Source organism: Balaenoptera borealis (assembly GCF_965194805.1).
Source record: "Balaenoptera borealis genome assembly, chromosome: 3".
Classification (NCBI taxonomy): Eukaryota; Metazoa; Chordata; class Mammalia; order Artiodactyla; family Balaenopteridae; genus Balaenoptera; species Balaenoptera borealis.
The window spans coordinates 107,581,435-107,601,125 of NC_138866.1; the positions used below are offsets into that span (position 1 = coordinate 107,581,435).

The window sequence follows — 19,691 nt, forward strand, 5'->3', positions numbered from 1 at the left end:
AATTTTTTCTACAATACAATAGCTAAGGAAAGTCTGCTTTCTTCTTTTATAAAAACATAGGCTAGCCCTTCCCTCTATAAATCTATTCCATATATAAACTCGAATATGAGAAAGATGACACAAACCAGGTTATTCATTTTAAGTAATTAGAAGAGCAAAAGATGTGAAACCATCTTTATGTCAATCAACAGATGATTGGTTCAATAAATTACAGGATAGCCTGGCAACGGAATGCTAATGCAGCTATAAGAAGGATGACGCTTCTTAATGAATTGATACAGAATAATCTCCAAGATATAATTTGAAGTGAAAAAGCAACTGTAGAACATGTTACATGCTCCCATTAACATACAAGAGTGGGGAAAAAAGAACAGATATGAGTAGTTTCTCAGGAACACAATATTCCCTTGAAAGGAATACAAGAGATTGGAAACAGTGTTTCCCTCGGGGGAGGGAAAGAAGTCGACTAGCAAAGGGGTAGATGTGATAATTCTGATCGTGTACTCCCCTGAACCATGTTAAGGTATTACCAACTGAAAGAAAACAAAATGATTGGGAGGAGGACACTTTTCTTTGTTAGACTTCTTTGGCTTCAAGCATAGTCTTTTCTGACCTCCATCCCTGCACCACTTCCAATCAGGGGATTTCATAGGCAGTTGCCAATCCTGGGCTTTACCCAGTTGGCTGAGGAGGCTACTTCCTCGGGACACTGATGTGTAACGAACCACTTCTTGGCTCAAGCACCCAGGGAAATGCTTGCTGTGTCAGAGTCATGACATTTTTCTCCAGCCTACAGAGGCAGTAAAGGATTGTACTATCCAAGAAGGCAAGAGAATTCCAGTCTACGTCGACAGAAAACTACCAAGAAATTGGAGAGATCAATGTTGAAAGGCAAGTGTTCATCACCCTCCTGGACACATACATGCATTTGTTAAATGGGAAGGATAAAGTACATGAAGTCTAGAAACACAGTTATTATTATTATTAGGTTGTGTTTCTAGACCCTATGGACACCCTGTGTATTTGTTTTCCACCCCACTCCCTTCCCTGGTAAACATAATTCACGTTTCTCTTTATCAGATAGACATCAGAAGTTGGCAGAACTTCCCTCTTTATCACCAAAGAAAACAAAAATATAAAAAAGAACCTTATTTGGAATGGAAAGAGCCTTACTGCACAGTCAGCAATGAGTAGGATACTATTTATTACTAGGCATCTAAATTTACCATCTTTGAAGAATGCTGAGAAAGGAAGAAACGTCTCCCTGGGTGGTTAAAGGATGTGTGGGTTCTGAGAGCAGCCTGGAAAGCCAACTGATGCCTGAGAGGCTAAAGTCACATGCCATGGCGGCTGTGGCACAGCGGAGCACAGAGAACTAGTAACGTGCCTCTTTCGCACCTGATTTCTTCTCAAAGAGTAGAAGTGATCATTCAGGTTTTCAGGCTCTGACTGCTACAGAGAGGCCATTAAAGGTCGTCACCAGCAATGTCAACACAACAGTCAGGGTCCATTTTTTTTTTTTTTCCTGTTTTCAGAAGCTCGGTCTAATCCAACCCATGGGGCAACTTATAAACATGAGCTTTCCTTATTTGTATATAGCCCATGATACTCTTTAGAACCTTTAGGTGAATATCAACCCTAAAGATCAGTTACAGAAAAGATATTTAGTAGGAGACAAATCTTACTAATCTTCATTAAAGTATCACTTTATTGTTAAACCTATAAGTGAAATTCTGCCAGATTTCCCCAGAGTTAATGATAAACTGAAACAATCTCATTAATGGTCCATAGTGTGAGTGTACAGAAGAGGCACAGACTCCCAGGAGGCCGTTAAGCTCTGCCACAGCAGGACGCCTAAGTGTTCTCAGCCTCTCTTACCAAAAAAACCCAAAGCAAAGGAAAGTGGTGTGTTACTTCTGATTGGAACTAAACAACTGTGTCCCCTCATTTGGCCACCGGGTGCCCACACCACTCACACTCTTCACTCTCCACGGCCGCGTAGTTGCCAACTTCCTTGAAGCTGATGTTTCCCAGGTGGAGAGTTCCCGCCACTATCTGCAGCACCAGCGTCTGCTCCTCCGCGAAGATCCCAATCACGTTCATCGCGTGCTGGGAAAGAAGAGAGAAGCGATCCAGGCAAGTCGGTCCCCGGCTATGGAAGCACATCAGAAAGACGCCAAACTGCGTGTGCAGCTACACTCGGCTGAGTCTGCGATGGCAGCAGGAAGTCCCTGTAGGACATCTTCACTGACCAACGCCCTCTCACACATTCAAGTCTCAACATGGTGCTGGAAAGGCAGTTCCGTCTTTACATGGAGAACGTGTAATCCTCCGGGAATAAGGGCGAGAGAGCTCTGGAGGAAACACACTCAGATGGAGGGGCAACTGCACAGTCAACAAGTCTGTTTTCGTCCCTTAGTTTTCTCCTTGTTGCCACTCCTCTCCCTCTAAGGGCACCAGTGCCCCTTTTCCAGCCACTCTCAATACTCATAGATCTTCCTCTTCACTGGCAGGGCTGAGAATAAATTGTACTTGCAAAAGGATCGTGATTTACAAATCTCCAGGAAAATCAAATAAAAGCATCATTAGCACAGCCTTGTTTCTGAGATCCATTAAATTCAATAAAAGGAGCCGAGATGCCTGAGTCTTAGATACCAATATCCTAAGAGAACTGTACTCTAGGACCAATGCAGGCCTATCTGCATTTTTTCTCCCAGCTCCTCTGAGACCGTGTGGCTCCTTGATGCCATCTTCTTCCCTGGCACCCAGGATACACAAGCACAAAGGTCAGCTTCCCCTCAACTGTACCTCCAACTGCCCGTTCTCCCACTTGGTTCTGGATCTGGGCTGAGGGATGGGCCAGGCTGGTACCTGACTCAAAGGGCAGTGGTGATGCAGTTCTTTGAGGCTAAATGGGTGAACAGCCCACCTTCAGAAAGTTCTAGGTTGACATAGTAAGTCGTTTCCCCAAGGACGTGCACCCTCAATAATCTACCTGGATTCATACCTTGTACCATAAAATACATAAATTGTGAAGAGAATGGAGTAGAGGCTCTCCTTCTGACCTATAAATACAGAGGGGAAGAGAAAGCGGGTGGAGAAGAGACTGAAGGTGTTCTAAGATTTCTAAACCTGATTAAGATCATAAGAGCAGTCTTTGCTTTGCCTTTGTAAGGAAACAGCTCAATGACTGTATAAGCTGTTGGCAAACAGGTATGGTAAATGCATTACCCACAATAGTTTTTATCTGTTAATCAGAGCACCTGCAGCGGAGTAAGGATGAATTTTTTTTTTTTAACCCATTTAAAATCATTAAGTGGTCCTCCAGCAACTGGGCACATGGCTATTTAAGGGTGTTTACAAGTGTGTGTTTCAGAAAATGGAGTGCTTCCAGCAGCATGAGGTGGGAATACGGGGCTGTTCTTTGCTTTGCTAACCTCCCCTGCCCTTTCTGCCATAGGCAACGCCCGGTCGGAAGAGCTGCCCCGCGCCAGCACTTACCAGAGTTTCCTGAAACTCCTTCCTGTCGTCAATGCCATCCACCGTGAAGGACCCCGAGAGGCTCAGGTAGTAATAATAATCCATGGTGGTGATGCCCAGGCTGTGCTTCTGCTCTGCGGAGGCGCCCTCGATGAGCTGGAGCAAGAGAAAGTGGTGTGTGCGTGGAGTGGCCCAGAAAGCAATCGAAGGTACCGCACGGTTCCTGTCACCACCACCCCCGGAGCCCAGGCGATGAGACTCTCTATCCCTGCTTCCCAAACGGATGGGTGGTCCGGTCGCAAAAATGTGGAGGGGCTTCAGCATATCTGCTCTCTGTGTAGTAGCCCCAGATCATCTTTGCAAATTCTAATTCTTAACTCTGATTAGACCTGCAAGAGCTGAGAATTCTCCCTTGTCCGATAAAGGGAACTGCACGGTCACACTGGTGAGATCCCTTGGAAAAGCGGAAAGCAAGCCAGATTACAATTACTTTGATCCTGCTCAACTTGCACATGGCTTTTTAAGGTGCAGCTGGACCCTCCCTGCTTCTCACTGCAGGGTGCATATTCAAGAACAGCCTCAGGTCCCCCATGCTGGTGTCCTGTCCCTTGGCTTTCTGTTCTATCTCTGGTATTTGCCTTAGCTGTGAGCAAGACCCTTTTAGGTGTGCTGGAAAATGTTCAACAATCCATTCTTGAGCTGGGGGTGGGGACTAGAGTTGTAGTTTGCTGACTTTCACGGTGTGAATCCTCCTACCATGACTGATTTCAAACTACCAAGAAATGTCCCTGAAGGGAGAGATGCGAACAGCCCATGCAAGCCAGTGCCAGACACCACTGGCTCCCAGCCGGCGGGAGGAAGCCCCCATCCACACTCCTCCATCCTGGTCAAGTTCCTCATGTCATCCCGGCTCCACACCCTTAAAACAGGGAACCTCATCTCCGTGACCGAGAAGTTCTAGGTCATTTCACGACATCAGGTTCCCTGAGTTTTCCCCCCTATCTCCTCAAAATCTTTTTGCACCACTCTCTTCCTTTCTTCCTTCTGGCTTTGTTTTTTTCTTTTTTTGGGGGGGGGGGGGTGTGAGTGGGCGGGGTGTCTAAGGAAGAACTTTCCCCCACCTCGTTCTCAGTCTTCTCCCCACAGTATGTAGCTCCCCTCACCTGAATCTTCAAACACCCCTTTCTTTAATTCTCTCCCATCTACAAACACATGCTGCTCTTTGCCTTTTCTAGAAGCTTTTCTTTGCCTCTGTGAGATCCTTCAAGCTACAGAACCTGCTTCCTCATCTGCCTTCTTTCTCGCCATCGCCATTCTGATGAAATAACCCTCATGGCTACTTTCCAGTGGCTGAAGCCACCGGCCTTTCTTGATCCCCAGGGCCTTGCCCCATCCTTCCCCCCAAAGCTCTGAACATGTGATCCTGGCCCACACTCCCCTCCACCGAGCTCCCTCTGGCTTTGGTGACACTGCAGGACCTTGGCTTTCATCCTCTGACTACTTCCCTGGCTCCTCAATGCCTCCTAATCCTATAGGTGGTCCCCAGGTCCCCAAGTCCTACATGGGCATGGTTTTTCTCTCCACACTCACTCCCACAGGAGTCTCACCTATTTCACAGCTTCAACTATTACTTCTATGTCAGAATCTGGAACTCTGTCTTCCCCTGATCTCATCACTTCCCCAGTCTCTAATCTGAGGATTTCCAACCTGTAGGCAGAGGAATCTGGAGGGGCATGGGGCTGGCATTTATTAAAAGGTGTCTGGGAAATAAGTATGAACTTCTGTCTGGTGCTCAATAAATAATACACTATGTGTGTGACGCATGAAATTACTTTTCAAACATCTGTACATGTTGCTTTGACTAATATAATTAAAAACATTACTGAATTAACAGAAGCTTTTGGTCATTTATGTACGCTTTCAACCAACAGATGCCAACCAGAAGAATTATTTGCCATCACCTAACATGTCTATGTAATTGAAAAGACTGAATGTGAGCTACCAACACAGCTTAACTGCCTTCAAATCCAATGATCTTCGAACTATAACAAAAAATAAATTAAAAAAACCCCCAAAAACCACTGCAGGCCAACTCTTCAAAGAAAATCTAACGTGGATCCCCCATAGAAGTACTAATACATAAATCCATACATTAAAAAATTGTGTATGGTATCATTAAATTTTTTAAATACTTAAAAACATTTTAAAAATAGTCAAAGCAAATGACTGCTGAAGCCTGGAACACAAGTTCAAAGCATCCGGCATACTGCTCTAGCACCAAATTCTCCATGGCTTCTGAGAGTCTAAGCCAAAATTTTTTGACCTGGCATGAAAGATCCCAAGTCTATTTCAAGTCTTTTGTCCAGCAGTTCACCTTTTGGAGACCTCTGCCCTTGCAGACCAGCTGGGGCCTGACTCATACATTAGCCTACTCCTTCCCACTCCCTCCGCCTCCCCCCTCTCCCTCCCACCCCTGCTTTGTTCAGGCCACCTGACTTGCCTGAGTCAATCTCCCCTCCATGCTATCCTGTGCCTCCTTAACGGCTCTCCTCACCGTCCCAGCCAAGTCTCCCCTTGTGAATTCCTATTTGGCAAAGAATAAAACATTCCTACTTTTGTTCTGAAGTGTCTCAACACTTTCTTGATCATTTCACTCTAGGGAAATTTTTGTCTTCTCATGCCAACTAGAACTTATTGTCCTTGCAGGTAAGGGCATTCTCACAATTCTTTTGCACACTGACTTACACATCCTACAGCAATAAAGACTCCTGGGCTTGCCAAACTAGACTGTCTAAGCCTGAGGACTGAGAGAAGAAAATTTTAAATGTGGAGAAGGAATAAGGAAGTAGGAAAGAAATAATATAAAGGAAAACCTGGTAAAATATGTGAAAATTCCGCTCTCCAGGGTTCCTCATCACCACCCTAGATTTTTCCAGAAGGAAGTTGGAGATCTTTCCACCATCTGGTTCCCCACCGGGACTGAACTGGATTTCAAAGTATTTTCCCTGCAAGAAAATTAGGGATTTCCTTCAATGGTTGGTGAACAAAAACATGATGTTCCAAACAGTCTTTGGATATAGCATATAATTCAAGGAAATTCATTAATGAAAGATATGTTCTGAATTATTCCCAGTTCTGGTCTAGACTTCCTCACCATTTCCTATCAGACAATAACCCATGCCTTTGTCCAATCACACAATTCTGTATTGAGAGAATCTATCATTCTAACCTGACTAAATAAGGATACGCTCACTATATTCCTTCCCATTTTCCCCCAGTAGGTGCTTGCCTGCTAAACCGGAAGCTGTAAAGAATAGGACAGAAAATCACATGGTCCCCTTGATCTAACAAGAGTGAACTCTATCTGCCTCTTTCAGAGGAAGCAAATTTTCCCTCGGGCAGACTTACTTTAATGGCTTTGAGCAAAAGCAATCCCTTTTTACCTCTGGAGCATCTAATATGCTTATGTAAAATAAAAACACTTGGTTATAGGTTCTTTCCAGCTAGTTATGGGTGTGGGGATTTTTGCTACTGTTGTTAATACTTCCTTTTAAATTACTGCTAATAGGGAACAAAAGAGAATAAAACCCTGGAGGGTAGCTGAAAAAGGTGTCCAGATTGTTAAGTAAATGATTTTTTTTTTTTTCCCACTACAATCTAGTTTCTCTCCAGTCCTCAGGAAGGTCCAGGAGGGCAAATATAAACGAAGAAAAACATGAAAATGTGGGTTTTAGGGAGTGGTGTGGCCTAGGGTCAGACTGGAGAGAATGCCCAACCTAACTGCATTCACATTTAATATTTTTAAAATGTGTATGCTGATGAAATCCCCCCATGTCAGGGCTGAAGCCTGCCAAGCAGCAAGTCTCCAACTAGAACCATAAACTCACTAGGGAGAAGAAAAGCCTGCTGCGTGTTTTTCCTGCTGCCGACAGCACCTAGTACCTCCTTTGTTCCTGCTAAGGTATTCGCCAATTCCAGGTATCAAAAAGGCTACAAAGGAAAGCCACCATCTAACTGTCTATTTGTTTTAATCTGCTGACTCCTTCCTCTCCCAAAAATAAACCCAAAAATAAACATCCAGAAGCACCACAAACCGCAGCTATCCCGAATTACGGTGGTTCACGAGAAAAGTCTGCTGACCAAGACCCCTCTGGCTTCCTACTGTGGCCGTCCTTCGCCATCTTTCCCTTCGGCCATGTTCTGAAGGGAATAATTCAGTGTCCATCTGTGTACAACCCTACCACCCCACCGCCATTCCCCATCAACCTGGGGATGGAAATGAAACAAAACAGGACATCAAATCCAGGAAGGGCAGATGTGGTAAACGGCAAACTCTCAGGTTCTTCTGGAAATGGTTCACAACCTTGGCTACATGTTAGAAAGACCTGCTGAGCCTTTAAGAAATGCTGCCCTAGGGGGACTTCCCTGGTGGCACGGTGGATAAGACTCCGCACTCCCAATGCAGGGGGCCGGGGTCCGATCCTTGGTCAGGGAATTAGATCCCACATGCATACCACAACTAAGAGTTCACATGCTGCAACTAAGGAGACCACGTACTGCAACTAAGGAGCCAGTAAGCCGCGACTAAGGAGCCTGCCTGCCGCAACTAAGACCCAGTGCAACCAAATAAATAAATAAATAAATATTAAAATTAAATTAAATTTAAAAAAAGAAAGAAAGAAAAAGAAATGCTTCCTGATGCCACCCCAGACAAGTAAGTCAGTCGCTAGGGATTGGCACCCAGACAGGAGTAGCTGTAAAAAGCCTGGGTGTTTTTTATATGTGGCCAAGTTTGAGAATCGCTGTTCTAATGTAACAGAAATGCTTACACACAACTCAAAATTGTAATGTAAAAGGCAAAATCCCTAATGAGAGAGCAAAAAGTTTAGTTTTGTTGTAAAGCAGCCTGGGGGAAAGAGGAAACTGTATAAAGAAAGGATATGATATTTCCATTAGTAAATGAAAAGAAACCTCAACTCTTGGTAATGTTTTATTTCTTAAGTTAGGTACTGGGTACCCCAATGTTGATTGTATTATTTTAAAATAGTATTTGAAATATTTCATAATGTAATTCTTAAAACTTGAAAAGATTTATAAGTGGAAATAGATGAATTTTTATGATTCACACTACATATCCATTTTAAGTGAAATTACCCATAATCCCACCCTGATGCCACTTCTACCTCCTCCTGCTAATCACTGTAATAGGATATTCAAACTTGGATTTGCAGACACCTTAATTATGCTTTATATAAATGTGCATTTTAAAATTAATAGAACCATATTATAGATATTGTTTTGTAAACTTTTTTAAAAAATTTAACATTATGGATATCTTTTAAAATAAATCCTTATTAACAGGGAACGTGGATATTATACCCTAAAAGTATTGTTGGGTCAAAGACAATGAGTCTTTTAAACTTTGATAAGAATTGCCAAATTGCTCTCCTGGGAGGTGTCAGTCTTCAACCAATAGCGTCTTTTCTCCTTAATGTTTCATGATCTGAGAGACAGAAAATGATATATGGTTTTAATTTACATTTCTCTCATTATTAACGAGAACATCTTTTGATGCCCCACCAAACGCCACTATGTGTGTGCACGTGCGCGTGTGTGTGTGTGTGTGTGTGTGTGTGTGTGTGTGTGAGAGAGAGAGAGAGAGAGAGAGAGAGAGAACTGCCTTTCTGTACAGTTTTCCCATCTTTCCATCAGGGTTGTATGAAATTCTGTAATCAGAAAAATAATAAATGCTGGGTATTTTTGTTTTGCTTTACAAAAACTGACTGCTGTAGCCTCCTTGTCCAAGGATAAAAAATAATTTATATTGGAAATGTCAAGGAAAATACTGATATGGTTATCTTCCTGCTCTCTAAGGAAGGCAAAAGAAGGGGGGGATGGGTAGCTAGAGAGTTAAATTTGGTCAAGTCCATCTTTACAAGGCAGATTGAGATGGACAACTGGCATTGAGCAGAAAAATGAGAGATGAACAAATGAGTAGTCTGAATAATATTAAACAGCGAGGAAAGTGAGGATAATTCTGACAGATAAAACTCACCAGGGAGCTTAACAATTACTGCATGAGAACTGAGCAAGAATTCTCTTGGAAATGGAAGCTTCTTTCCAAAACAGAAGGGTGAAAAAGAAATCGTTTTTCTCCAAAATTCTCACTTATTTATTTTAAAATGGTCCAGAATCCACCTCACAGATGGCTCCCTAAATGCTTTACTGCCAGACATAATCTATGGTTGAGATAAGATACAAAATCTACATAAATCAAAGCTACTGAGCAAACATTCATTTCTTTGTAAATGTGGCTTTTTGTCAAGGGGCATATATTCATATTCGTCCTTGCCAGCCTTCCAATTTACCCCCTCGGGAGCCACTCAGAAAAACGTCTCAATCGGCATTCAGGCATTCGCCTGATATTTTCATTCCCTTGGGTAAGTGGGCCAGTTAGGAGGAATCTGTAGGCTAAGTCCAGCCACTTTTAGATGTCATTATGTCACATGAACATGCAAAAAACGCACACACAAAGCCAAGAGGGGTGGGGTAAGCAGTCGGCTCCCTCTGGCTGACAGAGAGGAGGAAGTTTCTTTCCAGGGTGCCGGATCAAAGTGCGTCCTTCGGGGTCCACAGACCAAGTTCTATGAAGCAAAGCAAGGCGACAAGACCTGGGATCTAGTCTCCTCAGTTCTTTGTCAGGGAAAGAAGGCCTTTTCTCCAGGGCCCAAAGCAAACTCCTCCAAGACCAAAGTTGACACTTCCATTTTCCTTAGGAAGGCAACTCAAGTTGAGAACTGGTTTCAAAAATTATCTTATTTACATCCCCAAGGCTCAAAAATAACTTGAGTCAGAGGGAAAACTGAAGCCTGGCAGCTCGCCGCTACAGAAAATGAGGAAAAGATTGAAAAGGCGGCCTCCTGATGATGTGTGAAAACCCCCTATTTCCTCGGGGACACAGGACTTAAATCAGGAATGTCAACATCATCAATCAGGTGACATTCTCTATCATAGGAAAGAAACTCACAAATCGGCTGGAGTTGTTGTTCCGCACCGTCTTGGCGTTCCCGAAGGCCTCCAGCAGCGGGTTGGACTGTAGGATGATGTCCTTGACGTGCTGTCACCGCAAAAAAGACCAAAGGTTAGGAAGACGCGAACACCTACTCCACGATGTAAAGCCAGACTTTCCCAAGGACATGGTTTCTGGATGCGGTGAAGGTGAGAGGCCTCAAATCCAAGTCCCTGGAGTTTCTGGAGGATTTACTCTTTCCTCTTGACAGACCTAACGCTGTTTGCGTGGTCACGCCTTCCAGCTCCCTTGACCTGATGCAGAATTCTCTGGAGCCAGGGTGCCACCGTAAATCAGCATCTACAAACGTTCCCGGACTGGGTTTCCAAATCGGATGCTGCACCTTCATCCCGTGCTCCCTGTGTACGGGGCATCATGGCAGGACGGGGCATCTCCTTGGGTTCTGACTGCAGGCTTTACTGTCACTCCTCCTGTTCTACTCAACTTCTCTCCCCACCTACTGCATCCCGCACTCCCTCTCTTCACTGCAAGTGAGAGGCACCTTGAGGGAAATTAAACAGTCTCTCCTCCCCAAACAAAGCTGCGGACACAGTCTCGTGCTTCCCGAACTTTCATGGAATCACCTGGGAATTCCTTTCCAGGAATCACCTGGGAATCTCATTCCAATGCCGATGCTGATTCAGTAGGTCTGAGGTGGGGCCCGAGAGTCTGCATTTCTAACCGGCTCCCCGATGCTGGGGGTTTTTGCCAGTTCTTTCCCACTTGAGCAACAAGGGTGACACTGTATTGTGTGGAACAATTCCTGACCTACCGGAGGGGAAGAATTTGGTTTTCATACACACCCCAATTTGAGGTCAGACTGAAAAGTACAAAACACCCCATGGGCAAAGACAGCTCAACAGATAGGAGTTGATGTTGGAGAGGATTTTGAACAAGTGAGTCATTCCTTGTACTTCTAATTATTCACATGCTATGGTTAAACATGTTCCAGAAATAACAAGTCTCTGGCTTGTGCTCTTTAGCTACTGACTAATTTCAAGCCAAGAGCTCTGTATCCTTGTCCTCATAGGAAAACAGGAAGAGAAAAATCAACATTAAACGTCTGCAGTCTGGCCACTAGGGTCGTCGCCTGCAGCAGACAGGGCTAGATGAAGGCACTAACTACTAACTATGTAACAGCCAAAGTGCTCCTCTGGCACCGCCTGAACATTCAGAAGAGGACTGAGAACTGGAATTCCATCAACCAGGCACACGTCGTTAGCAATGGAAGGAAGAGTAAATCATGGATGGTCCCACCATGAAGTCGGTTTCAAAGCTTAGAAAGATACTTCTAAGCATCCTTCTTTAAAAAGTCATGGATTTATATAAAATTTGCTTTTCTTTGTAAAATTAATTTTGACTTTGTGGGTCTTCATTAATCTTTTATACTTGTTGTCTACTGGCCAGGCATGCCTACACCATTTATCAACACTCAACTTCTTGTAGGGACAGAACAAAAGAAAGACCCTTCCTTGTCTCTTTCCTTCTTTAATTATTGACTTTGTAACTGGGAATCTTTATGCATGTATCCATCCATCCCTCCATCAACTATCAAGATGTCCAACAGAATTTTGTGGCATGTGGTAAGCATATAGGGGGAAAAGAGAAAGAGTGAATTACAGGAGCAACCCATACACAAAAGAGCATCCTGGATTCCTGGCTCCATGTCCATCTTCTACGGATAGGGTATGATCACACAAATGGAGAAAAGCAAGTGGACTGTACCACATCAACCTAAGTCCTAGAGCTGCACCCACTGTCCAACATGGAAGCTGCTGAGCCCATGCAACATGGCCAGTCCCAACTGAGATGTGCTGTAAGTGTAGAACACACACCAGTGTCCTAAATCCAAAGATTTGGGACACAAAGGGATGTAAAATAGCTCATTAATTGATGAGTAATTATATGGTGAAATAATATGGGGATATATTGGGTTAAATAAAATATATTTTAAAAGTTAATTTCATATGCTTTTTACTTTTTTTTTTACTGTAACTATTCAATTTTAAATTATGCATGTGACATGCACCATCTTTCTACTGGATGGTGCTGCCCTAGATCTTCCTTTCATTTGGTAGAGGAGGCCATTCTTAAGACCCTTTTACTCTGTGTAAGGAATACTGGCCTCCGCCTTAAGCTTTCTGATCCCCCAGGACAGGATGCAGCACTATGGATTTAGTAGACAGAGCCATAATAAACAGAATTTCGATGTGTCTTTTTAAAGTCTACAGCTGACTATGGCAATAACATCACATTAAATGATTCTAACTAAAAAATTAATCTTTAGGGTGAAATCTACCTTGGATCATGATTTCTAATAATAATAATAATAAAAAGTTCCCAGCAGTCTGTGCCAGGGATGAGTAGTGTGAGTTTGGGCAGCCCCCTGTGGACCTTAGCCCCCACGGCCATCCTCCACTGTTCTCTGGGGGGGTGGCAGGAGGGCTTCACCAGTCCTGCTGATGCTGATTCCGCTACCACAACGAGTAAAACTCAAGACAGAAAAGGCTGCATCTACTGCTTTCTTCAGACTGTCCTCTTGAACCTGCCCCTTCTCTGCCCATACTATAATCCCCCCCCCCTTTTCTTTCTCCCTCTCCTGTGGCCTCGTTCTCTGGGTTTCCCCCCTTTCCTAATGTTTCCTGCTAATGCTCTAATCCTTCCTCCTTCCTTTCCTTTCTCTATTTTAAAATCTTTGTAAATTTTTGTAATTGGAGATTTATTCACATCGTTCAAAAAATAAAAGGTTCGCAGCCACTTTCACTTTCAAAGACAGACCGCATTCTGCCTATGGAATGTGTTCTCTCTCTAAATAAATCCATCTCTTACCTACCAAAAAAATAAAGTAACATAAAAAATAAAAGGTTTGCAACGTTCTACATGGAGAGATGCCCCTCCCCCAGTCTCCCAGTTTCCTCGCTGGAGAAATCACTATTATCAATTTCTTATGTATCCCTCTAGAGCTATGCTATACATATGCAAACAAATGTAAATATTATAAATATATGTTCTCCTTTTTCTCAAATGGTAGCCCATTATACGCAATGTTCTGAACTTTGCTTTTTGCAATTCATGATATAGCTTGAAGATCAGTCCCCATCAGTACCTGAAGCTTCATTTTTTTTAATGGCTGTCTAATATTCTAGTCTATTATGAACCATAAGTTATTTCCCCATAAATTATACCACCAACTGATCAGCATTTGTCTCCAGTCTTCTCCATCATCAAAAAATGTCACATCAAAGATCTTTACACATGTATCATTTTGTATACATTTCAGGACACCTAAAGGTTAAATTCTCCCAAGCAGAATTGATGAGTCAAAGGGTGGATGCTTATAGATTTGAAAAATATTGCCGAAATGCCCTCCACAGAAGTGTACTAGTTCATGTTCCTACCAGTAATATGTTAGAGAGACTATGCCCCTATGTTTTTACCAGCAGAGTGTTTAAAATACTACAAAATTTTTGCCATTTTGACAGTTAAGAAATAGTTTTTCAATGTAGTTTTAATTTGCATTTCTCTTATCATGGGGGTGAGCATATTTTCATGTTTTAAGAGTCATTTATATTTCCTTTTCTATGAAATGGCTTTCATGCCCTTTGTTTATTTTACTTTTGGATTTGTGACCTTTTCATCGATTGTATATAATACTCATTACATATTAGGCATCTCCAGCCCATAACATGCTGTTTCTCGGCATATTTCAAGTTTCTTGGCTGTAAAACCAATGTCTTCTCTGTGGAAGAAAAATTCTTTTTTAAACAGCAAATGGAGCCTCTTACTTTCACACAGCGCAAAGTCTCAAAATGGGCCATAGCACCAGCTCACCTGGACTTTGGGGCCTCCTCCAGACACCCTGGAGATGTAGCTCATGATGTATTTGGCAGCCACTGTCTTTCCAGCACCACTTTCACCACTAAGGAAAGAAAGACAAAAATACCCACCTATGAAGTGGCTCATGAGCAGCTCCCTTTCCTCTGAAAAGACCCCCTCAAAACAAAACCAAAAACAAAAGGAAACAGGCAGAAAGGAATTCAGTAAAAAAATGCACAATACTGGTTGAGAAAGTTAAATCACAGCAGGATCAGGTTACCTCCATGACTTGTATGGTCACTATTAACATGGTGTGTGGGCCAGGGCTCTGATAACCATCACTGTGTACGGGATAGACAATTCAGCATTCTAAATGCCCAATAATAGGAGGAAGCATGAACAGGAACATTACGGAACATCAGAAGGGCAGACTAGACAGATTACAACTGACAGGAAGATTGTAAACACTGCGGGAGAAAAGCACACAAAGTAGTGTTATGTGAAATAGATCAGATTCAAATTATATGTAAAACAGGGTTAAAAAACTGTAAGGAAAAAAAAGCACATAAGAAAAATATTAGCAGAGGTTTTGGTAAAGGAAAAGATACCGTGGGAGACTTCTTTCAGTTCATTATTTTCCAAACTTTTAGTAATCACATATCTCTTCTGTAATTAAAAAAAAGAAAAAGAAAAAGTAGGCACTCTCAGGTTTCAAACCATGTGCCTTGAACTGATGCAAGCAACTTTATTTTAGAAGTTCTAAAATTAAATGATGAGGTAATATTAATCACATCCTGCATAACAAAGACTACTTCCGTTTGGTGGCCTTACTGCATGGGGAAAGCCTTTTGTTAATACCGTAGAGTCAGATCTTCAAAATTCCCGTTTCTTCCCCCAAAATCCCCTTGAACTGATGACGACCTCAATTCAAAACATGCTTAAGTCAGTCAGATTTCTCATCTCTCTATTGGTAGCCTTTGTATTTCCATGATAGAATTAGATGAAAGGAATCCATTATCATGTAAAATAATGGTGAAATTTAACATGAAAAGTTCAGCCTGCTGTGAGTTCCTAAGACACTATTTTTGTTTGCTATCGGTGATCAAGAATTTTGGGGTACAGAGCAAATATTCTGTGAACACCCAACCTAAGGAACTGTTACCAATTGCTTAGGTACTCAAGAAAAGAGCAAACACTTGCTTAGGGTCCAACCAAGCCAGGTGGCCCCCATCCCCAAAAGGAAACTGAAATAAATTTGGAAATAATTTGCTATTTCAAAACAAAACAAAACGAGGATTAGAGCAAAAGTCAGAACTCTGTTGAATTTCTTTGAACTAATATGTTATATGTTTAATTAGAGAGATTGTAGGGAAGAATGAAGGAACCATCCTCTGTGAGGACTTCTAAAGGTCTGACTCCATCTGTGCAACTCATTCAGCATCCTAGTACTCAGCTCCTGACTTCCAGGTCACAGGAATACAGAAACCAAACTGGTATTTCATAAGATATGGCGGAAAGTAGAAAGCCAATGAGCCTGGGATGGTGTGTCACACTGATTACAGAGCCATCCTTACTCACAGGCACAAGTAGGTATAATAAATATTTCAGCTCCATGAGGAAGTTATCTGTTCAAATGGTCCATGTAATTAGAAGATTTATACCCTAGATCCAAGGTCAAAACATGCACTCTCACTCATTTGAAGCATAGGTTTGTTAACAATGAAAATCCATTTTATAATGTTGTAAATAACGTGAACATTCAAGAATACTGGCAAGTCCAAGAGTACAATGGTACAACCAGCCTATATAATATTACACAGACATTTAAAATAATTAGAAAACTATGTGGCAACATAAAAACAACGCAATTAAGGCTAAGTGGCAACATAAGCAGAAGACACTGTATCTATAACATGATTACAACTATGTAAAAATAATGTATGGACAAGAACAGAAATGGAACAAGAAAAAAGAAACAGTTCTGACTTGTTGGGGGGCTGATATCTGGATGATTCTTGTTTCTTTTGATGTGATTTCTCTTAAGGTTTAAAGTTTTGAGAGAAACAATTACCCATATATTTCATATTTTTAAAAAATATGGGACTTCCCTGGTGGTCCAGTGGTTAAGACTCCATGCTTCCACGGCAGGGGGCACGGGTTCGATCCCTGGTTGGGGAAGTTCTACATGCTGTGCAGTGTGGCCAAAAAAAAAAAAAAAAAGAGGAACAGAAAAAAAAACAGAAAACAAAACAAAACAAACCCCAGCATTTCCAGAAAAAGTGGGATCGCACATCACAATGATAATCAACAGGATTAATTTCTTTAGATTATTACTATGTCATGTGTAAACAACTTTCGTATTTAGAATTCCTTAGAGAAAGCTGTGAGTGTGTAAAAGAGAAAAGGAAAAAAAACAATAAATCCTATCAGAATTACTAAATGAAAGTATAGTAATGTCCCCACTGTGTCTTTAGTTAGTAGTGTGATTAGACATAAAATATTTTGTGTCTTTTGTTGAAAGAAAAAAAAGGAAGAATAATGGAAAGTAACTCATTTCATATATTAAAATAAGTATGCCAGGTACATTAATAGGACATCTACATTCTCAGTAACACTGATATTTTTCAGAAGATTTAAAATAATTAGTTATGGCTGAACTCTGATCGGAATTTTCATTTCTTGGATTCAATTTACAGATGCTTAAAAAGAAATTTTATTGATCAGAGGCCGGTAATTTGCTCAGAATATGGTACAAGAATGGAGTGCTCCATAATTACTTGAAGCTTACAGTATATGTAACCATAATTACATTGGCCTTTTCAGGGGAAAAAATTGTTTCTTCCCCTGGTCTAAAACCCATGTTAGAAGAATGTGAAGGTATCAGACAGATTATATAGCACACCTGAAATTATTTGCTTTGCATCTCACAGCAATTAGAGCAATTTGCTTTGTTTATGGTTATAAGGCCTTTCTTAATTGCCTTCACTTGACTTCTAAAGTGGACCAAAAAATACTCTAGAAATGTATGTGCCTTAAAATTAGAAAAATGCCCCAGTGGTCCCGAAGTCCAGCAGCCTATCAGAATCCTCAAAGTACTTAAAAAATGCCCATGTCTGGGCCTGTCTTCAGACCTGCTGAATCCTCGTCTCCCAGGACAGGGCCTAGAAATAAGGATTTCTAACAAACTCCCTAGTTCTCACATAGCTGGCTGGGAACCAGCTAAACAAATGTAAAATGTAGTCAAGACAGATTTCATAGGAAACATCAATTCAAATAGGAAATAATGTAATGTTTCTGACTGCATTCACTATACAAATGGAAACATATGCTATAATTTCAAAGAAATGGAAAGAATGTTCAGGGCGGGGCGGGGGGGCTATTTACAATGATACATTAATAATTGGATTCAAAGACTATAATTGTTTTTCTTAGTCTGAAGGTTATTCCTCACTTAAAAATCAATAGTGTTTTCAATTCAGTTCAACTGATTCTAGCAAATGTAAAAATATCTTAGTCGTATGTGGGGGTGGGTATCCCAGGGAATAGGCAGAGTCGACCATTCCTCCTATCTCCCCCTTGCTAGTCTCAAAATATCTCTGCTGGTTCTTACCACACTAGCTGTTGTTCCCTTATACTGTTCAAGTTAATGTAATTGAAATGCTGCTCTGCCTACTTTACATTTATTTGCACTTTAGAAAGGATAAAAATTAAAAACAAAAATTGTATGTGCATTTGCTTACCCAGCATGCACTGTCTAAGTGCCTCCTCGTGCCAAGGGCAAGGCTGGGATGAAATGTGTCTCCTGCCCTGCAGGGCAAGTGCACCAACACTGTGGCAACACCTTGGAGATATGGGTACAGTTTTAGGGATTCCTGAGTTTGTATTAGGAAAAGATTCCTAAAGAAATGCACAAGCTAAGTCAAGTCACACTACTTACATTTCAACGAGACAGATAAAGTTAGCCAGGTAGGGGAATGAGGGTGTGTGTGTGTGTGTGTATGTGTGTGTGTGTGTGTGTGTGTGTACACATGCAGGCAAGCATCAGAGGGCGGCATTCCTGCCCAGAATGAATGATGGATAAGACAATGAAGTTATGAAAATTCCCACTGGGTCCTACTCTCTTAGACCTGACTTTTTTCTTTTTTTATATAGGGACATATTAGTATTAAACTTGACTCTTATTTCAGAAGGTATAACCCAAGGGTAAAAAACACAGAGATAGTGTAAAAACTTTTTTCTAATTCTACAGTTATAAAAGATAAACATATTGGTGACTGAAAAGAACCCTGATGAGAAATAACATCAATTCCAAAGGAGATTTGAAAGCAAACTAAAATTTTGCAGATGTATTCACTGTAGCATGTGCCCGCTGGGTGGGTAAGGCATGTCAAGGACTGCTCTAAGGGCTTCAATCATTTGATCTGGATAATAGCCCTGTGAGGTAGGGACTATTCTTATTCCCATTATCTGATGAAAAAGGCCAAGCAACTTGCTCAGGGACACAAGAGCTAGTGAGTGGCATCATTAGGAAAGGACTTGAGATAGTTTAAATCAGGAGCCTGAGCTATACTGCTTCAGATGAAGGTCTATATTTAGATAGTCAATTAAAATCAACAAAGTGTCCTAAAGAACTCCATGAATAGCACAGTTCATAGTATAATCAAACTTTTAGTTACTGAGTTTTTTACTGATACACACCCCTAGAAGCAAGGCTTCTGCCAAAACACTTATTATCTCACACACAGTCGGAGCTAACAAATAATAATAGCCTGCATCACTGTGCTCACAAGACAAGATGCGATCGGGAAGGAGAAACACATCAAAGAACATTCTGGACAGACTTCTCCAAAGACTCAATTCACACACACCCTTCCTGGCAGCCCTACTGGATCTGGGAAAGAAATAAGTCTGAAGTGAAGCATCTCTGTTGCCCATCTGAAGGGTTCCAGGGCTGGAGAGAAAGGGGTGATCTGTCAAAGCTTGTAATGACACTGAAAAGTAGAGCCTCAAGTAGATGCAATGGCTGAAAGTATAAAATACAAAATCAAACAGACATGCCAACACGACTGAGTAAATGATAAAAATTCATTAACATAATGAGGAAAGTGAGAATAAGACAAAGAACTGTTATTTCTTCCAAATCAATTAGTATTGTCAGGCAGACAAAATTATCACGTATGGTCTGCCAAGAAAGTGGCCCCAGGGCAATGCTCACGTTGGCCCAGCCTGATGCAATAGGAAAAACCCAATGTTTAGTCTGAACACCAAGTTTCAGCCCCAGCTCAGCTACTTATTATTAGCTCTGCAATTCCTTTTACTGTTACTA

The 19,691-nt window shown here is 41.7% G+C and overlaps 1 protein-coding gene across 1 annotated transcript in view; it reads right to left on the reverse strand.

The window, feature by feature from the left end:
• Positions 1 to 19,691, reverse strand: part of MYO1E (myosin IE) — a 200,620-nt gene that overhangs the window by 67,288 nt on the left and 113,641 nt on the right. Inside the window, exons 5-9 of the mRNA XM_082388011.1 lie at positions 14,381 to 14,468; positions 10,508 to 10,597; positions 6,354 to 6,485; positions 3,502 to 3,636; positions 1,977 to 2,109 (exon numbers count right to left, since the gene is read on the reverse strand). Coding sequence (XP_082244137.1) covers positions 1,977 to 2,109; positions 3,502 to 3,636; positions 6,354 to 6,485; positions 10,508 to 10,597; positions 14,381 to 14,468 — 578 coding nt within the window. The remainder of the gene's footprint in view (positions 1 to 1,976; positions 2,110 to 3,501; positions 3,637 to 6,353; positions 6,486 to 10,507; positions 10,598 to 14,380; positions 14,469 to 19,691) is intronic.